Source organism: Vigna angularis, chromosome 3 (genome assembly GCF_016808095.1).
Source record: "Vigna angularis cultivar LongXiaoDou No.4 chromosome 3, ASM1680809v1, whole genome shotgun sequence".
In the NCBI taxonomy this organism is placed as follows: Eukaryota; Viridiplantae; Streptophyta; class Magnoliopsida; order Fabales; family Fabaceae; genus Vigna; species Vigna angularis.
In genome coordinates, this window is record NC_068972.1 from 13,145,495 (window position 1) to 13,167,897 (window position 22,403).

At 33.5% G+C, this 22,403-nt stretch overlaps 3 protein-coding genes and 1 non-coding gene across 4 annotated transcripts; 2 read left to right on the top strand and 2 right to left on the bottom strand.

The window, feature by feature from the left end:
- The first annotated feature begins 216 nt into the window (after positions 1-216).
- Positions 217-11,688, top strand: LOC108325977 (uncharacterized). Its single transcript, XM_017559163.2, has 12 exons — positions 217-588; positions 1,030-2,474; positions 2,674-2,681; positions 3,002-3,183; positions 6,625-6,685; positions 6,787-6,885; positions 7,547-7,641; positions 8,031-8,144; positions 8,662-8,729; positions 10,255-10,365; positions 10,676-10,907; positions 11,401-11,688. Exons 2-12 carry the CDS (start codon positions 1,129-1,131, stop codon positions 11,509-11,511), a joined length of 2,427 nt encoding a protein of 808 aa, XP_017414652.1. The 5' UTR covers positions 217-588; positions 1,030-1,128; the 3' UTR covers positions 11,512-11,688.
- A 3,417-nt stretch (positions 11,689-15,105) lies between these two features.
- LOC128196034 (uncharacterized) lies at positions 15,106-16,293 on the bottom strand. The gene is made up of 2 exons (XM_052875580.1): positions 16,087-16,293; positions 15,106-15,828 (listed from the first exon to the last, which is right to left on the bottom strand). The coding sequence occupies exon 2, from the start codon at positions 15,821-15,823 to the stop codon at positions 15,431-15,433; it is 393 nt and encodes a 130-aa protein (XP_052731540.1). The 5' UTR covers positions 15,824-15,828; positions 16,087-16,293; the 3' UTR covers positions 15,106-15,430.
- Positions 16,294-16,837: 544 nt separating this feature from the next.
- On the top strand, positions 16,838-16,911 carry TRNAI-AAU (transfer RNA isoleucine (anticodon AAU)). The gene has a single exon. It is a non-coding gene; the product is annotated as a tRNA-Ile (tRNA).
- A 1,370-nt stretch (positions 16,912-18,281) lies between these two features.
- On the bottom strand, positions 18,282-19,434 carry LOC128195920 (uncharacterized). Its single transcript, XM_052874906.1, has one exon. It carries the CDS (start codon positions 19,400-19,402, stop codon positions 18,437-18,439), a length of 966 nt encoding a protein of 321 aa, XP_052730866.1. The 5' UTR covers positions 19,403-19,434; the 3' UTR covers positions 18,282-18,436.
- Positions 19,435-22,403: the final 2,969 nt, after the last annotated feature.

Sequence of the window (22,403 nt, forward strand, 5' to 3'; positions counted from 1 at the left end):
AACTAAAAAACCAAATACTGTAATTGTTATATATTAAGTGGAATTTCCCCTAAAGAGTTGCATGTTGGAAAGGGTAGATTGGGCACACAATTAACATTTGAACTATGGGCGTGAGCTGCGGCCTGTCTTTCGGAACTCTTGGGTGGATAGCACACAATACAAGACACGCAATTACAGAGTAAAAAAGAGAGAGATAAATTGCAATTAAATCACACATATTAACATTACAATTTACATGCTTTTTAAACGACTGCGAACATTTCACGCAGCCTCCGCAAAAGCATAGACAGAGCGAAGGAGACAGACCCAACGTAGCAGAACACAGAGACAGAGGGTCTCACCACTCTCATCCCCAACGCATCCTAAGGTCAACCAAACCAACCACAATTTCTAGGGTTTTATTTTCCAATTTTCGCAATTCTTCCTTCGATCACTCTTTTTCTTCTTTCTTCCCTGCTCTTCCTTGTAACGTCACCACTACGAGTAGGGCTGTTTCGTCATTCATCTGCATTCGTTGCTTAGCATATAACGTTCAATTGCCTCTCTCATTCATCTCGTTGGGGGAAACACTGCTTTTGTTTATTCCAGGTTCGGTGTTTCTTTGCGTATGCTTTACTTGTATTTAATTATTTGCGAGATCTGTTACTGCTATATTTTTAGTTTTCACTCATTGTTAATTGTTATTCTACGGTTTTTTCTTTTGCTTAGTTCGTACGCTTATTATACCGTTGTTTCTGATCGTACTTGAACTGCATGTATGTACCTGCGGTGTCTAAGAAGCAATTTGAAATTTTCAAATTGGACTTAATATTTGCTTTACGCGCTGTTAATTTGATTTGGTGTCGAATATATTGGGATGATGTATCAATTACTGTCTCCCTCGTCGCCTTTGGTTTGTGTTAGGTTTGAATGTTGCCATTGTGTGATTCAGTGTTGGTGATGCATTTGTTGTATAATCATTTTGAGTGGTTGTGAAAATTGATGTGGCCTTGGGTGGTTCCTAAACTTTCTTTTTTTGCTGCCGTACAGTTACTGAGTTTCGTACAGCGAACGGGCTGCTGAGACAGGGATTGTCTTGGCTGCCAGATTCTTTCGTTTTATGTTTTATGACTCTGTTGGCTTTTCATTATGAGTGGCGCACCTAAGAGATCCCATGAAGAGTCTGTTCATCCATCTCCGAAGCACCCGCATGAAGATTTGACATATTCGAAGTTGGTTTCATCATCAGTTTCAAATGAGTACCACAGGCCTTATGATATAAATCAGGACTCACGAGTGGCAAAAGCACCCCGAACTGAATTTCGTGATGCAGATAAACGATCTCCTCTTCATCCTGTGTATCGGATGTCATCATCTTTAAATGACTCTCATGCAGATCATCCTACTGGTCCTGAGAGCAGGACAGAATCAAGGGATGCCAAGGATATTAGAGACATCCGGTTTGAGAATCGTGATGCAAAGACTGAAAAGAAGGAATTGTATGGTGAAGCAAGAAGGGATCCTCCAAGTGCTAAGAGTGAAAAGGATGTACGTGTAGAAGGTAAAGGAGATGACTGCAAGGATATTAGGCATGATCGAGATAGTCATAGTGATCTAAAAGGTGACATCAAGACAGATAAAGATGGTTATAATGTGGTTAGCATCCATGTGAATTGGAAAGATTTAAAAGAGTACCATCGAGGAAAAAGATATTCTGATGCTCCTAGTGGGAGTTTGGACACATGGCAAATGTTACGTGGAAATACACAAGGTTCAGTTGAGGTTGGGAAGGAGAGTTCAACAACTGAAGAAAGGGATTATGTGGAAGCTCATGAAGCTGTTGCAGAGAACAAAGCTGATCCTAAAGGTGATGACAGAACTAAAGAGAAAGATAGAAAGAGGAAGGATGCGAAGCATCGGGACTGGGGAGATAGGGAAAAAGAAAGAAGTGATCGTAAAAATAGTACACAAGTTAGCAGTAGTATTGTTGACTGCAAAGAACCTGCCAAGGAAGATAGAGATGTAGAAAGGTTAGAGAGGGATAAAAAAGATCTTCCAAAAGAGAAAGAAAATTTAAAAGAGAGGGAAAAAGATCAAATGAAGAGGGAATTGTGGAATGGAATGGAGAAAGAGGTTTCAAATAACGAGAAGGAACCTGCTGATGGATTGGCAAAACTTCCTGAACATGGAAGTCTGTTACCAGAGCAGCAGAAACAAAAGGATGTTGATAGCTGGAAAAATGTAGATAGAGAAGCTAGAGAGAAGAGGAAAGAAAGGGAGGCTGATTTAGAAGGAGACAAGTCTGATAAGCGAAGTAGGTGCCTTGACAAGGAATCAAATGATGTGTGTGCTGATGGAGAAGGGGTGTTGGAGAAGGAGAGAGAGGCCTATAATTACAGCAGTCAGCACCGTAAGAGGATACAACGATCTAGAGGGAGCCCTCAGGTGCCTAACCGGGAGCCTTGTTTCAGATCCCGTGCCCAAGACAATGATGGGTACTTTCTTCCTCTATCTTTCTTGGTTTAATTTTAATTTAAACCATTTGTTTCAGCTATACAAGTTGAGGCTTCATAATTCTATTTGTTAGAAAATCTGTCTCAATTGATTGAAACCTATTTCTATGGTGTTTTTAGTTAAGGTCTTTCATACTATATTTTTCTTTTTAGTGATTATATCTCGCTATATATTTTGCAGGTCTCAAGGTATGGCGTCATTTTGTTTCACTGGCTTGATTTAATGTAAGACTACCAAATTTGTACCTTCATGAAATAATGCAGGTTTTAGCAGATTGCTATTATTAACCCTTTCCTTTATATTTTTTGATTTATTCTCTTCTTTCATATTTATGCATTTCGATTACACTTATTTCTTACTTTGTTATTTGATGTGAAGTTGTTATCAGTTACTACTAGTCTACTGTTGGTACATGATACTATATGTGTATGGAATCGAGAAAGTTAGTGTTTGATGTTTCTGCGGCTTTCCTTTGCATGTCCACTATTTATAATTTATTGTATTTCAGGTAAAATAGAAGTTTCTTCTGTTGTTTACAAAGTTGGTGAAAGCATGCAAGAGCTGATAAAATTGTGGAAGGAATATGAATCATCTCAATCTCAAATAGAAAAAAATGGTGAAAGCTCTAATAATGGCCCCACTCTGGAAATTCGGATACCATCTGAACATGTCACGGCTACAAACCGCCAAGTAAGCTTTTTTTTCTTTTTCATTTTATAAAATTGAATAATGCATGTCTTCATTTTTTTGTAAGAATGACTATTATTCTTCCTGCTTATTTTCTGCAAAATAAATTTTAAATATTTGTTGTTTTTGGTTTTCTCGTGACTTATTTTTTGCATATCTGATGTTTGTATACTTGTACATCACACCATGAAAGAAAGTGTATTTTTGTTAATGTCAAGGACAAGTCAGAGAGGTTTGAGGACTATGTAGGCTGAGATCATGCTCCTTAAATGTTTATTATCTTATTATTTTCGTTCTTTTATTTTTGTATGTTCCTCATATTTTGTTTTGTTTTCCCTTGGCTTTATGTTATGCTTGTTGATGCAATAAATATAACGTTTACAGTCCATTTATAAATTTTGTAAAGTTCTTTACATCTTGTAGATTCCTTCTTTCCATTAACATAAAATTGTTGAAATATTAAAATACTGGTTTTAACTTTTTTTCATTCAACCTTTTGCTACTACCATATGGATCCCTGTAACTGTGACTTGAACTTTAGTTTACTATTTTCCCCAATTATCATGTTCATTCTGGAAACTATTGGATGCCTTTATACAGAGCTGGCTTGTTGAGAAGTTGTAAATGCTCATATCTGCTCTTTGATACGGTTTCACTTCAATATTCAAAGGTCCTATTCTCTATTTTTTAACACTCAAACTTTTGAAATTTATGTTAGTTGAGTTTCTGAAAGGTCATTGTTGCCCTTTGTTCCTGAAGAAAGTAAGGATTACATAAACTATTTTCTTGTTTGTATATACTTTGTAAAAGAAACAATATAAATGATTCGTTTACTATTGCGATGGTCAAGGTGTGGACCATATATGAATTGATGTTTACTATGGTATTGGGTATCATTGTTATATTGTATTATCTTTAAAGTAATTGCTTATTGAGAAGTGGTTCAATTTATTTGATAAAGTTGAGTTATCTCCCCCTTTTAAATAGAATGATATATGTTCTACTCTTTGAAAATTGTTTAAGCTATAGATGTTGTAATACTTAAGCATAACTGTGATAAATCCCCCCCATCTAAATAACTATTTGGGCCATTACTTTGGTGTTTAGAAGCCTTAATTTAAATTTAGTTCTAAAATTGGGATTCTGAATCCTCCTAGTTCCTTAATTGTTTTTTTTTTTGCAAATTTAGCTGTCAATTTTCTTAAATAACATTGTTTCTAATTCTTTCATGATCTAATCTAGCCTCTGTTAAACTTTAGAGTGGAAAATTTTTAAAATGTTGTTTGTCTATTCATCCAGGATGCTCTGAGACATCAATATCCATATTCTGCCAATTATCTGGTACCTCTTGATTTATTCAAATCTTCTGCTTCTTCCATAGTAACACCTGTCTGTATGTGAGACTGTGATTTTTTTTGGTCAAGTGACGATGCCCTAACTTATAGATGTCCTTAAAAGATTAAGAGTTAAAAAACCCTTGCTTTTGCTTGCTAGAGTATTATTACAACCAAACAATTGCAGGCCTGAACTTTTCTATTGATCTTGAACTGTTTTCAATATGTAAGCCTTCCTGTAATTCTATCCTATAGCATGTTTTTATTACACAGAGCAGTTGAAAGATTGATGGTGATTAGGGTACCTGGTTTTTCAACTATACCACTATATGCCTCAGCCTTCAGATAAAAATTAACCTTCCTTTTGGAGAAAGAAACTAGTAATGCATTATCGAAAACTGGATCAGTGTGGCTGGTTTGGCCCAAAAAAAGGGACTTCTTCTTGTTAAGAAGTAGACTTAAAGCCTAACCCCACCCCATAAAATCGGCTTGTAAAAGGAGTTTTGTACCCACATTTATACTCTAAATTGGTCTTATCTATAGTCGATGTGAGACTTTCAACACCTTCTTAATGCTGAGGTATATACATCTCATGCATGGGACTATATATTACTGGGTGGTTTGATAGCGGCTTGTTAGTGAGTGAAATGATGTGTGTAACAAATACAAATCTCGTTAGGATAGACTCTAACTCATAGCTCTGATATCATGTTAAGAAGTAGACTTTAAGCTTAACTCAATCCCACAAAACTGACTTGTAAGGTAAAGTTTGCACCCACATATATATTCTAAATTGTCTTTAGTTGATGGGGAGACTTCCAACACTTCTAAATCCAGTCTGGCCATCTGTGAATAACTACTGAGCCAAGCCTAGTTGAAATTCCTTTGAACTATAGTTGATACGATAGAGTTTGTCCATGGGGCTGAACTGAGCAAAAAGCTTTCATTTTTTCGCTTTTATTATTGACATCTTAGACCGGGTGACTTCTGGTAGCATTATTGAAAACTAATATATGCATTATAGTTTGGAATGAAGATTATATTTTGAAAATCATGCTTTTTAAAGTGAATGAATTAAATTTTTTGTTTAACAATAACTTCATGATGTTTTTCTATTAAAAATGGATTAGGCCTAACTCGATTCCAAAAGCTAGCTTAACCCTTATAAAAAAATATTTTGGTCATATTCTTAGTCAATGTTGGACATCTTAACAACCCCCACCCAGTACCATGTGCTGACATATTGAGTGTGTATGTTTGCACGGCTGGACATCTATAGGTGGCCTAACTCATTTATGAGTAGATAGGCTCCAATACCATATGAGAAATGGGTTAGGAAAGCTGATTAAGGGGGAAGTATTTTGGCCCTAATTTCAAATTGATGAAGGAAAATAACTTCTTAACAGTCTATTTATTTCAAAATATATGTTGTATCTGAAAAATATTTCATTTTGTCCGTTTCTTTAGAAAACCAAAAGGGTTTTGAATATCTTTCCTTGAATTTGATCATTGTCCTTTATATGAGGGCAAAAGCCTTATCCCAATGGCAAGCTTGCTGTCCTTGATCTTCTGGGTTCAGACCGTGACAACAGCCTCTGCTTGTGGGAATAAGGGTACATCCATCTGCCCTTCCTAAACCCCACAAGGTTGGAGCCTCGTGCATTGGATTGCCCTTTAATTTTTGTCTTTTCATATCTCCACTGTGTGGTATGAGAGAACATTGGGGAGCATCAATGGGGTTGGGAGCATTGATTGGGATATTCTTGTGCAAAACCTTAAGTGACAGATATTTTTGAAATAGAGACATTTAATTAGCCATTTTGATAAAATAAAATAATATACATGACTGATTTGTATTTCTAGACATGGAAGAAAAGCCCATGCATAAAAGCATTAAAGTAAAGAATGTTGAAGTGTTCTTTTTTTCCTTCCTACTTGTAATCCCTTTTTCTTTTCCATCTGCATTTGTTTGATGTTAATGTTTTTGGTGAAATGAGTTTTTCTTTTGCTTCTTTGCCCTTTCTTCTGTACAATTTTAAATCTAAAATAGGATACTATTTATTTTCTATAGATGCTATCCATGTCTTGAGAATTACAATATTATATTCAGGTCAGAGGTGGCCAGCTTTGGGGGACTGATGTGTACACGTATGATTCAGATCTTGTTGCTGGTATGAGTCGTTATAAAGCATATGCATTAGAATTTTCTTATAACTGACAGGCCACTTGCTGACAATAGTATGGATATCGCAATATTTTTGCACCTGCACAGTTCTCATGCATACAGGTTACTGTCGCCCAACAGCATCTCCACCTCCTATGGCCATACAAGAGTTGCGTGTGACTGTTCGTGTGCTACCTCCTCAAGATTGTATGTCCTTACAGCGTGTCTTTACTTTTTTCCAAAACCATCGTGTTCCCTGAAAATGGCTTTCTAGATAAAATATTTAGATCTAGGTTCTAGGTTGCTTCTCGACAAGTTTTGCTCAGGTTATGAGTATTTAAAGTCTCCTGGTTGAACTTTAGTTTGTTATTAAATTGTTTTAAAAGGTTTATGATTGAGTTATTTTTTTCAAATAATTAAATATGGTTCTAAATTCTAGAACAATGAAGCTGAATTGTCTCCTTCATCCCCTCAAATTTTTCTCAGACGTACCCTTAGAACTGTTTATTGTCAAATTCAAATCTGCAATGGCTCTGGGAACTTTTGTTCGGGTTGGACTTGATTCTTGTGAACTGAAATCTCTTTTGGGGTTGGACTTGATTCTTGTGAACTGAAATCTCTTTTGGGGTCGGACTTGATTCTTGTGAACTGAAATCTCTTTTGGGGTAGCACCTTCTTGAAACTCATTTAATTACATGTGCATAATTATTTTTTTGGAATTTTATATAATTGTTTATCTTCTTGTGGCAGGCAATTTAGCCAATTGTTAGTTTTTTGGTTTCCTTTTTGTTTTTGTGGCTATGGATACTGTTTTCCTTTGAAGCTTCATTTGAATAATCTAATGATGGTAATATGTATGTAATATCAGGCTATATTTCTACTCTGAGAAATAATGTACGTTCCCGAGCTTGGGGTGCAGCGATTGGCTGTAGTTATAGAGTTGAGCGGTGTTGCATCCTGAAGGTAGTATCAGAATCCCTGCAAAGTCTCCTTTTGTCCTTTGCAATTTTCACCTCATGAAGTTATCTGAGTCGTTGTAGTTTCATATGTTTAATGTTGTCATGTAATCTACTTCATTATTTTCCATTTATTAAATTGGATCTCTTCTGTTTCTAGAGAATCAGAGTTTTGTTTGAATGCTTTAGTTCTGGTTTTATAACACGTTAAACTTCCTAATGAGGATATTATTTTGGTGGAAGAAGTTCTTGAGCTTAAATGGGTTTGTACGTCTACCATTGACATCTGCTTCTTTGTGCAAACACTTACATGGAAATATCTAAATATTTTTTACTGGTTAAACCTGGTACCTATCAATATTAAAACTTTTAACTGTTCATTTTGTTGCTCTTCAGAAAGGAGGTGGAACTATTGATCTTGAACCTTGCCTTACACATACATCAACTATTGAACCCACCCTTGCTCCAGTGACTGTTGAGAGGACGATGACTACCAGGGCTGCAGCTTCGGTTTGTCCATTATCTTATAATAAAAAAAACTGACCACAAAATTTAATCAGTAGTTATAATTTTAGATTATGATCCATGCTACTTTATTTGTGTTGGGTAGTTTGATTTTAATTTTTTTTGCTTGCTTAATATTTTGTTTCTGCCGTGGCCATATATAAACTTTCTGACTCGTGCAATGTATTTTAACAATTTCGTTTTATTCATTTCTTTTTCTACCCTACATGGCCCTTTTTGAGTTAAAGTGTTGTTTTAATTTCTGTTGTATTGCCGGTTCAATAATTAAATTGATTAAATTCTATTTTCTGGCTTCAGTAATTGTACATTGCTCTGCTTTCTAAAATTGATGTATTTTTTTCCTCCTTGAAGTTGGGGAATAGATGATATCAGATAGTGGAAACCCAAACTACTCTTGTTTTTGTATTGGATCTGTTTTCTTTTGCATATTCCGGGGAGTTAGCTTTCTATGGGTTGCTATATACAGAAAGCAGCTATTACCGTTGTGTCTATTATTTTTCAGAATGCATTGCGGCAACAAAGATTTGTTCGAGAAGTCACAATACAGTACAATCTCTGCAATGAACCCTGGTACGTGTTAAGGATTTTTACAAACGATCCTAAGTCCACAAGTAATAAAATAAATTTTTATTTTCGACTATTTAATCTCAAGGGATTATTGCAGTACCTAAGTTATAAAATGTTTATATATTAGTTTCTGCAAAAGTAAAATATATTGTTTTAATTAAAATTTAAACGAATACTGAAAGATAAAAATATAAAAGTAAAGATAAAAAGATAAGTGATAAAGAAATCAAACTCTGAACTGAGAATGTTCTTGAACAAATTGAGAGAATGTGATGTGATAAACTATAATATGAAGATGTCATGGTTGAATTTCTCAAAACCACCCAATGTCAATTACTTAAAATAGCTGCTTATCTTGGTAAATCTCAATCATATTATCAGCTCATTAGATTATTCAAATAGTAATTACTTAAGAGATAAAGATAAAAGAATCAAACTTTGAATTGAAAAGGTTGTTGAACAATTGGTAGACAGAGGGAAATAATGTTATGTGATAAATTATAATATAAAGATGTTAGGGTTGAATTTCAAATAACCACCCGTAATGATATAATTAACTCACTAATTTATTCAAATATCATTTCCTTTAGTAAGTGAACCTAAATTGATTAAGTATAATTTGCAAGAGATTATAATCAATCAATCAATCAACATTATAATATAAAGATGTTAGTATTAATCAGTTAGGTATTATTCCCAATATCCCGGATTTAAAAGCATTTTTAAATGTCAATTAAATCCCATTTAAACAATAGGTATAGAGGAAAACAATATAATTGAAACAAACCTTTCATGAATTCAAAATCAAATGTTTACATGAGTTGATCTCGGTACATCTAATTCTAACGAAAATGAAAAATAGTTACTCCTGTTCTCACTTGAGGGTAATTTCTGACACCGAAAGTTGATTCAGAATGAATGCTTGTAAAGATGTTTTTCAATCGTGGTTCTAAGAATTTAGGATCTTTTTTTTCACCAGAAGCTATGTAGCACTTCTCCTTAAATCTTCATTTATAAGAATTCTATTGGACCTAAATTAAAGGCATTAATGAGTTTTTTTTTTTTCACAACTTTTTTTATATTGTCCTTTGAAAACTTATCTCTTGACCTAATTTAACCTATTCTATCCCACATTTTCAACAAACCATCAAATTTGTTACATTTATTAACAATGTTAAAATAAAAAGAAAAAACTTAAAAGCAAGCATTTTTTTATGATAAAAGTCCAAAAGCCTAGAATATATGTTCAATAATCATTATGAAAAACACAATTATCAAGTTTTTGTTGGCAAAGTGTTTAACCTAATTTTGTAATGTGTTTGTATAGAAATAATAGAAACTAATACTTTTTTTTTTGGTAAAATTTGAAAATATCTGAGCCTTAGGTAATGTGGATTATATTGCAATATTTCTTTTACTAAATTAGAAACCTCATATCCAACATATTTTTCACCTTATTGTGATTACTATATAAACCTACTATCTATACTTGTAATTATAACGTAAGTTATAATTCTGTTAATGTCAGGATCAAATATAGTATAAGTATTGTTGCTGACAAGGGTTTAAAAAGGCCACTGTACACATCTGCTCGTCTGAAGAAGGGAGAAGTTTTGTATTTGGAGACACATTTGTCCAGGTATTTTTGATATGGAAGTTGTGCTAAATTGGTATCTGTATTTCAACTGTCCCTGCAGTAATTGTTAAATACTGAAATGTCACACGCAACAGGAATGTACTTGAAAATGCAAAGCCATATTGGATGAAATTTCGCTCATATCAGTGTTATTTTCGTGTACAAGTCATGTTTTATTATCATACTGACTTTTAAATTATGAAATTTTGACGAATCCACGATGATGATCTTGAAAAGTATTATTCCGTTTGAAGATGTTCTAGAAAGTCCGAGTTCTTGGTCTCTCTTCTAATAATGATTCATTTATTTTTAGATACGAACTTTGCTTTGCTGGAGAGAAGATGGTCAAGGCTACACCAGCAACTCAGTTGCATGACCCTGCCTCAGAAAAGTCTCAAAATCACCATGCACATTCTGCAAATGGTGAAAAGAATGATTGTGAGAGTGTCTTGATTGACTCTTTCCGTTGGTCTCGTTGTAAGAAACCCCTGCCACAGAAAGTGATGCGTACAATTGGCATCCCTCTGCCTCTTGAATATGTTGAGGTATTTTTAAATCACTTTTCATTTATTTTAACTGGCGTGTTGAAAAATGTCTTCAGAATTTTCCCCCTTCTCTCCTTTTGCGAGTTCCATTGATGTTATAGATTATTGTTTGTTGTTAGTAGCCTCCAGCCATTGGGGTTTGGCGTTGGGGCCCAGGGTTGTTAAGATCTGCTCCAGTCACTAGTCTTCTGTTTTCAAAGTCAGTATGCATGCTGCATACCTGCTCTCTTGTTTCAGTTTCTCTATAACACAGAAAGCCTTTTTATGTTGGCCTATTGTTAACTCGATACTTTTGAATTTTATAAGCACTATGTGGTTCAGTTCACTTGGTGATCTCGGGTAGTCTTTTCTCTCTTGGTCCTTGTTTGGCTTTCTTCAATTCCTTATGCAAATTCACGCTAATTACAATTGGCATGCTACTCAAAGTACGTGTAGAATGCATATTTAAACTTTTCCATTGTATCATAATTGAAACTCTGAACTTGCTGTCCAGGTACTGGAGGAAAATTTGGACTGGGAAGATGTACAATGGTCGCAGACTGGGGTCTGGATTGCTGGAAAGGAATATACCCTGGCACGGGTGCATTTCTTGTCAATGAATTAATTTGCCATAGTTTGGGGAGGTGGGGGATGGGTGAGTTTGTAAACCTCCTTTTTATGTTTTTTTGGCCCGATAGTGGGATGATATATAATGCCTATTTAGAAAGATATTGTGTCGTGTAACTCAAGATGTCGTGTTACTCAATAAACAAATATTTACATTGTAATTTTTCTCAGTTCATGCCTACTTACTGCAACTTTTGCTCTTGCTGTTTCTTAGAAGTTCAAGGGTTTAACTGTGACACTCGATAAATCGGGTTTATACATTGTATCTGTTACAGTTTCTATTTAAAGAAAAAAATCTTGGTCTGAGTTGACTAAATGTTTAGACAATTTTTTTTATAAACATTTTCTTACAAAAGAAAAGCAAGAAATTTATGTAATTTTTTAATCAGTTGAAATTAGTTCATGTATAAAATACTGTTTTTTACTAGTGAATTGTGTCAACTTTTTGTATTCATTAAATTTTTATTGTTAAGTTCTATAAGTTAATTTAATCTATTGGAGAAATTGATTTATTTTTTTTTTTAAAAAGTTTGGAATTTTTTCCAAACTAACAATTTTACATTCTGGAGAAATTATGTAATATGTTCTGAAGTATGGTAACATTTTTCTGTATAATAATCACATTTACTTGAACTAGAATTTTCTTGATTTATGCAGAATTTTGTAAAAGAAGAATGTTTGGGTATTCTTATATTTCCTACTGCATCCTTTGCATACAGGTAAAAGACAAAAGTATCTTAATCTTTGTTTTTAGAAATCATTCCTACGCCTACATTTCTTGCACAGCTGTCTTCAAGTCCTTGCTGTTGGTGTCAACAGAAAATTTTCACTCCCACAGACATAAGGTTCTTTACAGAAGTATTTCAAAGTGGATTATCTATAAAAGTATAAAAAAGTAATTTAATTTTAGAATACTTGCTCTCGATAAAAAAATATATATTTTAAGTATAGATTTTTTGGAAAGGAAAACTTGGAATAGATTCCTAGATGAGTCAACCCAGTAATATCTTAGGTTAAGCAAATAAAAGTAATTTACACTGAGCTTTCCGGAATGGTTACGATATTTTCTGTTCTAAAATCCAAAATGTTGAAGTCTTTAGGATGTAAATCATGGATTAGGTATTTTAAAGTAGTAGAGTTCGTTTTTTATGTCATGTTCCAGGAATGATATCCCATGAATATTCATGTTAGTATTGTGTGTTTTAGAAGATTTGTTATGTGACTTAAGGGAATTGACTTGATTTTATGGTTTAATACCTCTTTTGGTCCCTCGAAAGAGGGATTGTGTTCAAAATGGTCCTACATTTTTTAAAAAGTAACAAATGATCCCAACTTTTGAAAAAATGGGTCAAGTTAATCCTTTTTGGTTACGCCATAAAAAATTAGATGGTACAGTTGTCCCCTACTGGACAAAACTTAATGACGTGTCAATTTTATGTGATTGCGTGGCAGTGTTAGGTTTATTGACGTGTAAAATTAAAATTGGGAGAAAATAAATTGAGTACATGGCAATGTACTGTGAGAGAGGTTAAAAAAAAAAGGGGTCAGGGTTAGACTGAAAATCGCACTTTGGGATTAAACATTGTGGTGAAAGCTGTGTTGAAATTGGAGTTAGTGTTTATCTTGTTAAAGGTGAAGGTTTTCTCATTTTTATCCGTATCAGATTTGAAGGTTTCCTCCAAAGGGTTTTAGCAGCCATTAATATTTGTTTTGTCCCATTTAGAGGACGAACAAGACATACACAAGATTGTTCTTTTTTTCTTGGTTAAAAGATGCGAGCTTTGATTTCGTCTAGGCTAAGCTATTTGGTTTCCAAACTGAAACTGAAGCTGAGAACAAAAGCAAATCTAATAAGGTTAAGCCATTTGGTTCACCCAATGAAAATCTCAAGAGCAAAGGAAAGTCCTTTGACACTAATGAAAAGAAGAAGACAGCATATAGGGTTGTAGAAAAACAACAAATGGAGTTTGCCCCTTTTGCTGCAAAGTCATTTTCAGAACTTGGGCTCCCACATGTGTTGATTGAGAGGCTAAAGGAGGAGGGTTTTACTATTCCAACTGAAGTTCAGTTTGCTGCAGTTCCCTCCATTCTGAACAACTGTGTTGATCAAGTACAGACCCAAGCTCAAATTCAGCAAAGACTGAGCGTCAGTTAATCATGGGTTTTCAACTGTGCCTTTTTTCGTTACAATTTTAACCTCACTGCCATGCTACTGCCACACAATAAGATAAAACTAGACACGTCATTAAGTTTTGTCCAGAGTGGCAACTGCACCGTTTAATTTTTGACGCCGTTAGCAAAAAGGATTAACTTGACCTGTTTTTTCAAAAGTTGGAATCATTTGTTACTTTTTAAAAAAGGTAGGACCATTTTGAACACAACCCCTCTTTCGAGGGACAAAAAGAGGTATTAAGCCTGATTTTATTTACATATTTGTGATGGATGGGATAATTGCATGTGAATGTCAAGCTGAAGAAGAAGACGACCAATTGCCTTTGTACAACAAAAAAGGATGGCGCACATAGTTAAATCAATGACACGAATGATGTGTCAGTTAGAATCACATTAGTAATGTTATGTCATGTTTTGTAGGGTGTGTTAATATTATTACATATGTCAATCATGGACCAAATTTACACATACATAAACTTAGGTCAACTTTGATGTGATGAGATTAAAGGATGTTTAGGCACACTTATTCAACGAGATTTGGCATATATATTTTGAGAAACTTCTCCACAGACACTTTAGGTAGTGAAAAAAAAATCAATTTCTTTATTTGTTAAATTAACTTATGGATGAACAAGTTTGCAAAAAATATTTCTTATTCACTTTTTAAAAATTTGATTTTTAATTCTTAAACTAATTATAACTTACAATTCTCTTTTTTCTTATAGAACTGTTTATGTCCGTTGTTTCTTATAAAATTTTAAGTTACAATTCTCTGTTAAACAGACTCTTTAACAGCGACGTATACATTGTATTGTATGCAAAACTTTGATGTTAAAATCATAACCTTCCTGTACAAAGAGCTGTAACAGAAACAAAATGAATCAAAGATGGTCATTCCACTGCACGAAAAGCATTATACCAGAAAAGCAACAATCATTCTAATGTTACAAAAATAATATTAAATTATTTATTTCTACATGATATATATTCTTACATGGAAGATTAACTCCCATTTGTGAGTGAAAATCAGTTGCTTGTTGACAACCCAAAGATAGAAAAATGGTTTCCATGCTGCTGTTCTTCGAGAGTACAAAGTTCCCATTTTGAATTTCTGTCATTGAAGTTAGTAGAGAAACAGCGTTAAACATAACATACCCTCATAAACATATGTAGTCGTGTCTATTTCCCTCTAAATCTTTGAATAGCACACTGAATGACAGCAGCAACAACGATCATCTGAGCTGCATTTAATTATAATAAGGTAACACCTTGTCAAAAAAAAAGAAAAATTCAATCCAAATGTTAAAGTCGTGACGTGGGCACATAACGAGTCCAAACAAGCATAGTATTCAGGGAAAGTTCCGAACTTGGTCATCATCAAGGACAACCTTAGTATAATATTGCCAAACAAGATAAAATAAGTGCATAAACTGCAACTTAAATTTGCAAGCTACTAGCTACAGTGACAGTAGCCAGCAGCAGCTGGTACAAGAATAAGTTCCATCTGACTGGTGTGTACCTACAAAGAGAACGAATGTGGCAAAAATTGTTTGCAATTCTGATGTATCTGTTTCATACTTTCAGAAAGCATTTCAAATTTCCCATTATGCATAACACAGCAATCCCAACAATAAACTTAAAATTATGGGATTGGGGAATTAACATTCAAAATTCCAAAACTATATACATCCCCTCTTCAACCTGCTTGACTGTACAAAATAATCCAATCACTTTCACAAACAATTTCAACTATGGGGGGCACTCAACTTGCACTGCAACCATGGCAACCTCTTCTCACCCTTGAGAGAGATGAAAATCTCACGGGCACTGGAGTTGTTCTCAAACAAATCCAAGGCAAGAAAGTAGAGCTGTTCATCAACACCTTGCAACTCATCCAACACCTTAATGCACTTGCTTATGGAGAACCTGTCCTCATTCTTCAGAATTGCATTGGCCCTCATCTTTGAAGCAGCAGCAATCTCCAGCATGGCATCCACAATGGCATCGCCGTTAGCCTTGCGGCTCCGCTTCCGACCACCGGAACCAGACGGCACAACAACCTGATGACGCTTGTGTCCATCCAACATATGCACGTCTTCACCAGAGCCAGAAGAGCCATCCTCATCCACATACGCCATTGCCACTGTAATAAGTAAAATAATCACATCACCATTCAAAATTACGACCATGCCTATCCTAGCTAATTCCCATCGCACAGTACAATTCACCAACAATGGGAGAAACAATCACACCGAAAATTCAAAGCCAGAGAAAACAAGGAACCCTGAAGCTAATTCTCACTAAGTGAACAAAGTTCAACAGGCCCATAATGAAAAGAGAGCATTTGTAATGTAGGATTAGGTTCGCAATGCGATTAAGGAAAAGGAACGAAACATCGTACCGTGTCGCAGCGCGGATTCCGCCAGATAGAATAAATAAGCTTTTGGGGAATCGCGATCTTCTTAGAGACTTGGTCACTGAAAACGCATTAATCAAAGTTCGAAGGATGCGTGAAATCAAAGTTCGTAGGATGCCTGAAATCACTGCAACTTCAAAAACCCTAACAGGAAGAGGACACTAAGGAAAAGAAAAAGACACTACTTCATTCCGTTTTTTTTATAATTAAATAGTTATACTAAAACTATGTTTTTTGTTTTGCTCTTATTTAATGATGTTTTTATTTTTTTTGTTATTCTTTTTACTAGCTGAATTAAAAAAAAAACCCTCAAATTTCATCATAAATTTCATATATTATTATAATATTTTATTTTTTAAAAGTATTTTTTTTCGTCAGAATATCATGCTAATAATTAGCACGAGGGTTAAATAATTTTTTAATCACTTTTAAAATTGATTTGGATTGAAATTGATTTTTCAACATTTTTTAAAAGTTATTATGTTACTTTTGAGTTAATACTAATTTTGATAGTGTCATAATTAACTATGTATTAATAAAATAAATAAATGTCATTTGTTAATTTAAGAGTAATAAATAATTTTTTTATTGGATTAATATATTTATAATGAAGTATACCAATATTTAAACTATTAAAAAATAATTTAACCCATAGATCCAACCTCAGAAGTTTGCAGAAGTAAAATTAGTTTAATTAAAACATATTTTAAATAAAAATAGCACTTAATAAACAACTGGCCTATTAGCTCAGTTGGTTAGAGCGTCGTGCTAATAACGCGAAGGTCGCAGGTTCGAGACCTGCATGGGCCATTTTCCTTTTACCTTTTTTTCACTTTTGTGTTGTGCACTTAGTTGTTTGTTAGCAGTGATTGAACCTGATTCCATAGAGTTGAAGTGTGGTCACAGTAGATGATGCTCCACTCTTGACCATCCATGCTGCTAATTCAGAATATGAGATATATGCTTCACATGTGAAGACTTTCTGAAAAGAGCCATCTTTTCTATCTTCTCTCATTCCTTCTTGCTTTTTTGTCAAAGGGAACCAACCAAAAGACAACCACAACTTCAGCTGCTTCAGTTTATATACTCATTTCAGTGTGTTCTTTTTTAGGTCATCAAGTTCATTGAATCTGTCAATTCTAGGAACATGTTTTGGCGTCTCCTTTTCTCTTGTTGTAGAAAAGAATAGTTGCTTATATGTAGAAGTTTCTGTCCCTGTTTTGCCAAAATTAAAATTAACCAATCACCTGAAACCTATGGTGAAAGAGAAGAATAATGGTTTTGTCATTTCAGTATAAAAAAGGTTGTTTCTGTCCCTCCTTTAATGAACTTTTTCTCTTACTTTTTTAACATTTTTTGTTTTCCTATCTCTTCTTTTTCATCAAGTACAGATGGTTTGCTTTTGGAAAGTGCAAAACACTAAGAGGATTTGGATGCAATGAACTAAACAAGGAACAACCCACTTTTAATAAAATTTGAAACCATGCAAGCATTAGGTCTCTTAAAATTGTAGTAATATAATATGAACATTATTTAGTTTTTTAATTTATTTTTTTATCAAAGAACATTTTTAGTAAGATTTGTTTACGGTAATTCTTAAACTTATGAACCATACTTCATACAATTTTACTGTTTTAGTAATTTACTTTGTAATTCTTATAAGCTTAATATATTTGTAAATTCTAAAAATTAACTAGCTTTAATTTTTGTTCCTATATATCTTCTTCATTTTTTACCCCTATAAAATTTAAATTATTGTTTTTAGTCCTTGTCAAATATGCGAATTTTAATTTAAAGTATTGTTTAATTTCTATCATTTAATCATTTTAAAATACTATAAATAAATAACATTTATTTTACATTGTTAAGAGTTTTTTTTTACGTGTTATATGTTAACATTATGCTACAGCCTTTTGAGTGTTATTTATTTGCAGTAGTTTATTGAACACTTTCACATATAAATAGTTAATATTTTACCGGTTAAAATCAAACTTAAGTTGTTTAGTTTTAGTTGATATGATATGCTATAACCTATCAAAGTTGTTTCTAAAGTTGATATACTCAGGCATACGCAACTAATTGTCTATTCTAAATTTAGAAAATATCAGTAGCCAGCATCATCACCCCATCTTAAATTAATAAGTAACTTAAACTAAGAAAGAGAAGATCATCTCAGAATGTAAGAGAAAACACAAACTTTAAATATAAGAAAAAGTTAAAAACTATATAATAAATTAGGATCAGTACAAATTCCATTGTAAATATACGTATTAGATAAAAGAATCTATACATGAGTAACTGTCAGCAGCAAAGTGGCATGATTCGAGAAGTGATTCTAATTGGATCTAAACAGTGTAGTAGACTGGGAAAGAATCCCCAACAAAGTCATTCTAACATCAATCAAACTTTTATACAAAGTCTTCACTCTTTCCTCAATAATTTCAACCCCATGCTCCAGTTCCCTGCAGCTTATCTTGAGTCTCTCAACAGCATATTTCATCTCCTTTTCCCGTTTACCCTTCATCTGCTCCTTCAATTCTCTAGCTGCAGCTTCTGTCTGCATCAACAAAGATGACCAACATCTCCTTCTCTGCATCTTCTTCTTCTTCTTCTCAGCACCCCCTTCTGCTTGATTTTCCAACTCCTCCAACATCTTCAACCAAGAACTCGTAGCCTGAGAAATCTTCATCAGGGGCAATCCACGTTTTTTATCAAACGATAGACCAAGCTCAAGAAACCTGCAGGACATCAAGGCCATGGCTTTAGACCCACACATAACCTCACTCAGTTCGGTTTCATGACACAGCTTTTGCCGTAACATCTTCTTCAAACAAGAGTCATGGTGGTTCTCCATTGCTCTGCACCTCTTTTCCATGCTTTCACATGACTCCAAAAGCTCCAAAGCACGAGTCGTAGGCTTTGCAGCACCACCTCTATCGGCCAAATGCAAAACCACCCTCAATGAGTCCACGTACTTATTGATGTGTTCCATTTTGTCCATGAAATAATTGCATGCATCAAGAATCTCAACGTTGTCTTCAAGGTACTTATCAACAGAACCACGATCGGCACAGTCTTGGTAACAAATTTTGACAAGAGAATCCGAGGCTATTTTCTGTGTGGTGATGGCAGCATCAAGCAACTGAGCCAGCCCAATTTCGCCTTGTGAGCGGAGGGTGTTGAGCTCCGCCGCAAGTTCCCGGTGGAAGCGGGTTTTTTGCGGCAAAGGTGCGACCTTGGCCGGTGGTTTTGGGTGAAGGTGGCGCATGGGGAGGCTCCTTAGGATGGTTGGTGCTCTCATAATTGGTGGTATAAAGGTTTAAAATTGAATTGGGTGCATGAGGAATTGATAAGGTGGTGAAATATATATTTATAGAGAGAGGAAAAAGACATGTGTGAATATGAGAATGAATAAAAGAAAGTGATGATACCGATAAGGTGGCTTCTAGCTGCAACTGATACGAAGCAAAAAGGGTGCATGGATGCCGTTGAAAGGGCTGTGGTGGGGTCCACTTCAATTCTCTTTTAATTTGCGGTGAATGAAATAATTGGATGACAACGGTGGTTGTTTTGTTTTGTTTTGGTGAAAGTGAGATAGCTGTATTCAGACTGCGTGGTGGATCAGAACATTGCCACCTATTCAACCACTCACTCTCATCGACCCACTTCCCTTCACCAATGTGACTTTGCTTCCAATTATTGGGACACAACTCTTGCATACCAATAACATGTAAGCTTAAACCTAAGGTGCCACTAATTATTACTACCATAATTATCAAATTATTTTCTACACATGAAAATGGTTTTTTTTTTCATAAACTAAGCAATTTGTTAATTTTGTTATATATAAGTTGTTAGATAATAAGAATCACTAGTGAGAAATATTTTCTTTTTCGTCCGATCAATATTTTCATAATTGACAGTTCAATCAATGGTTTCAAAGAACATTGAAGATTTTTCCAATCCTAAAATAACGTCAAAGTTGACCATTCAGTTGATATTTTCATAGTTGACTGATTGATGTTTATATTGTTAAGACTATCATTACAAATCCAACATGTTTAACATGTAAAAACAGATAAACAAGCTTATGGATTTTTGGGTCTTAATTTGTCTTTAATAGATGCTCACTCATTCTGTTGAGCTTGAAAACTGAAAACCAAAAGAGGAAGACTAAAAGCTATAAGACTATTATAATGGACATTCATTCAATGATAAAGTTAAAAGATTAACCTAAAAATGTAAAACAATAGTCATTAGAAGAGTTATATTTATAAAAAAAAAAATCGAAAGACAAAATAATAACAATAAAGTGAATTTAAAAATTTATTGAAATGTCATGGCCTAATAATTTTACCCAGGACGCATATTATTTATTAGTATTTTCTACTATATTTATATATTTATTTTTCTTTCCCAAAATGTGAATAATTGGGGATATTTAAAAAATAGTATTATGAGTGGGGCCAAGGCCAGATGGTTACTATACACAACATAATAATTGAATAGTTTAACATCAAACCCTCTTGTAAATTATTTTCAACTGAAATATCTTTCATAGTTTTGCATTAATATTCGAAATGAGTTGCTGAGAGGAAAAGAATACATCATTGAGACGAATATAGAATATACCTTCAGAATGGTAGGCGCATAGCAACCTCTGACAGATGAATACTATATTAGATGAAGGATCCAGTTTGCAGGATTTTTCTCAAGACATAATGGAACTCATTGTCTAATAAGAAAGTTTTTATACGGTGTCAGGATCATATAACACTGCATGTTGCAGATGTAAGCATAAATTGATTTTAACAACGTTTTTTTTTTTAATTTATATATTTTCAATCATTTCTTCACAAGGAGTAAATACTAAATTTGTTATCTTACATATATTTAGACATGAGAAAATTAACAAATAAAATTGGATAATATTTTTTTAATTAAATTATTTCTAAAAAGTTTGTGTGTGACAAAGTTGGGCAAGTCACTCAAACATTGTCAGCGGTGGAACCCTCCACATGTCATGCAGCACGAATCTAACATTTGCTTACATTGTCCCTTTGTTCGCCACGTTTTATATTGATTTATATTTTATGTATAATATTTATCTTGGGAGAATTTTTTATATAGAAAAGTTGTTAGAAATGCCCTAAAAATTATTACACTCAAAATCTTTTTTGTAAAAGGTTACCTCTCATTCTAGTTATATATAAAATTCTAAGACTGATCCTTAGTCATGCATAAAAACACCCTTCTTTTGGAGAAAAAAAAAGAAAAAAAGAAACTAATATTAGTAGTATTTTTCTATTCTTCACAAATTTTCATTGTTTTTATGCTGATTAACATCAGTTGATGTTTTATGGGATTACTAGTTTAAAACTAATAATTGGATTCAAGGAGCAAATAAGATTATTCAACAACTCAAAACATTAAGGCAAACTAGTAGTACGTATATATAAAAGAACAGAATTCATACAAATTTATTAAAATATGATATATATTTAACAAACAAAAAAGTTTAGTTGCATGTATCATCAAGTAAATGAAGTATTTTAGATCGCTCAATGATCTCAAATTTAAATTTTGATAGTTAATTATATTAAATGTTAGGACAAAAATTGACAACTATAATAATTTAACCTAGATATAATAAGATTATTGCTTCGTGGAAGATGTAATTTTCACTTATAGAGAGAGAGAGAGAAACCACCAAATCACATATATAGATACTACTTTACCAACATGAGGAAGAGTAAGTCTATTTCTAAAATAACACGATAAATAATGTTCTAAAAAAATGCAATTTGAATAAAGATATTTTTATTTTTATATAAAAATACGCATTTCTATTTCCGGATAAAATTGAACAAAATAACAAAGCTCTGTCTTTCTTGTATAAATTTTAACCAAAAATTGGACGAAATAAAACTTTAGGGTTTTCTCTTAGCTCCTTAAATCAAACCTACTTTCTTCGAAAGAAGAGTGTGTAAAATGTCATATATTGCAAACAAAACTAACTTAGGTCACTATGACATACATTTTTAGTTAGAAAAGTGACTGAAATTAATTTCAGCAAAATCACACTTAATAGTTTATAAAAACCAGTAATCTACACTAAACAAAGGTCGGTGCTTTCTTTTTTCAAAAATGAAGAAACTGAAACAATTATGGAAAGATGTTGAAGGAATCCTTCTGCATATAATGTCAGGAATTCTAAGTACAGCAATTTGTACAAGAGGCTATACAAGGGACTAATGCATGTATGTGAATTTTAATAATGGATTCTCAACATTTCTGGATTT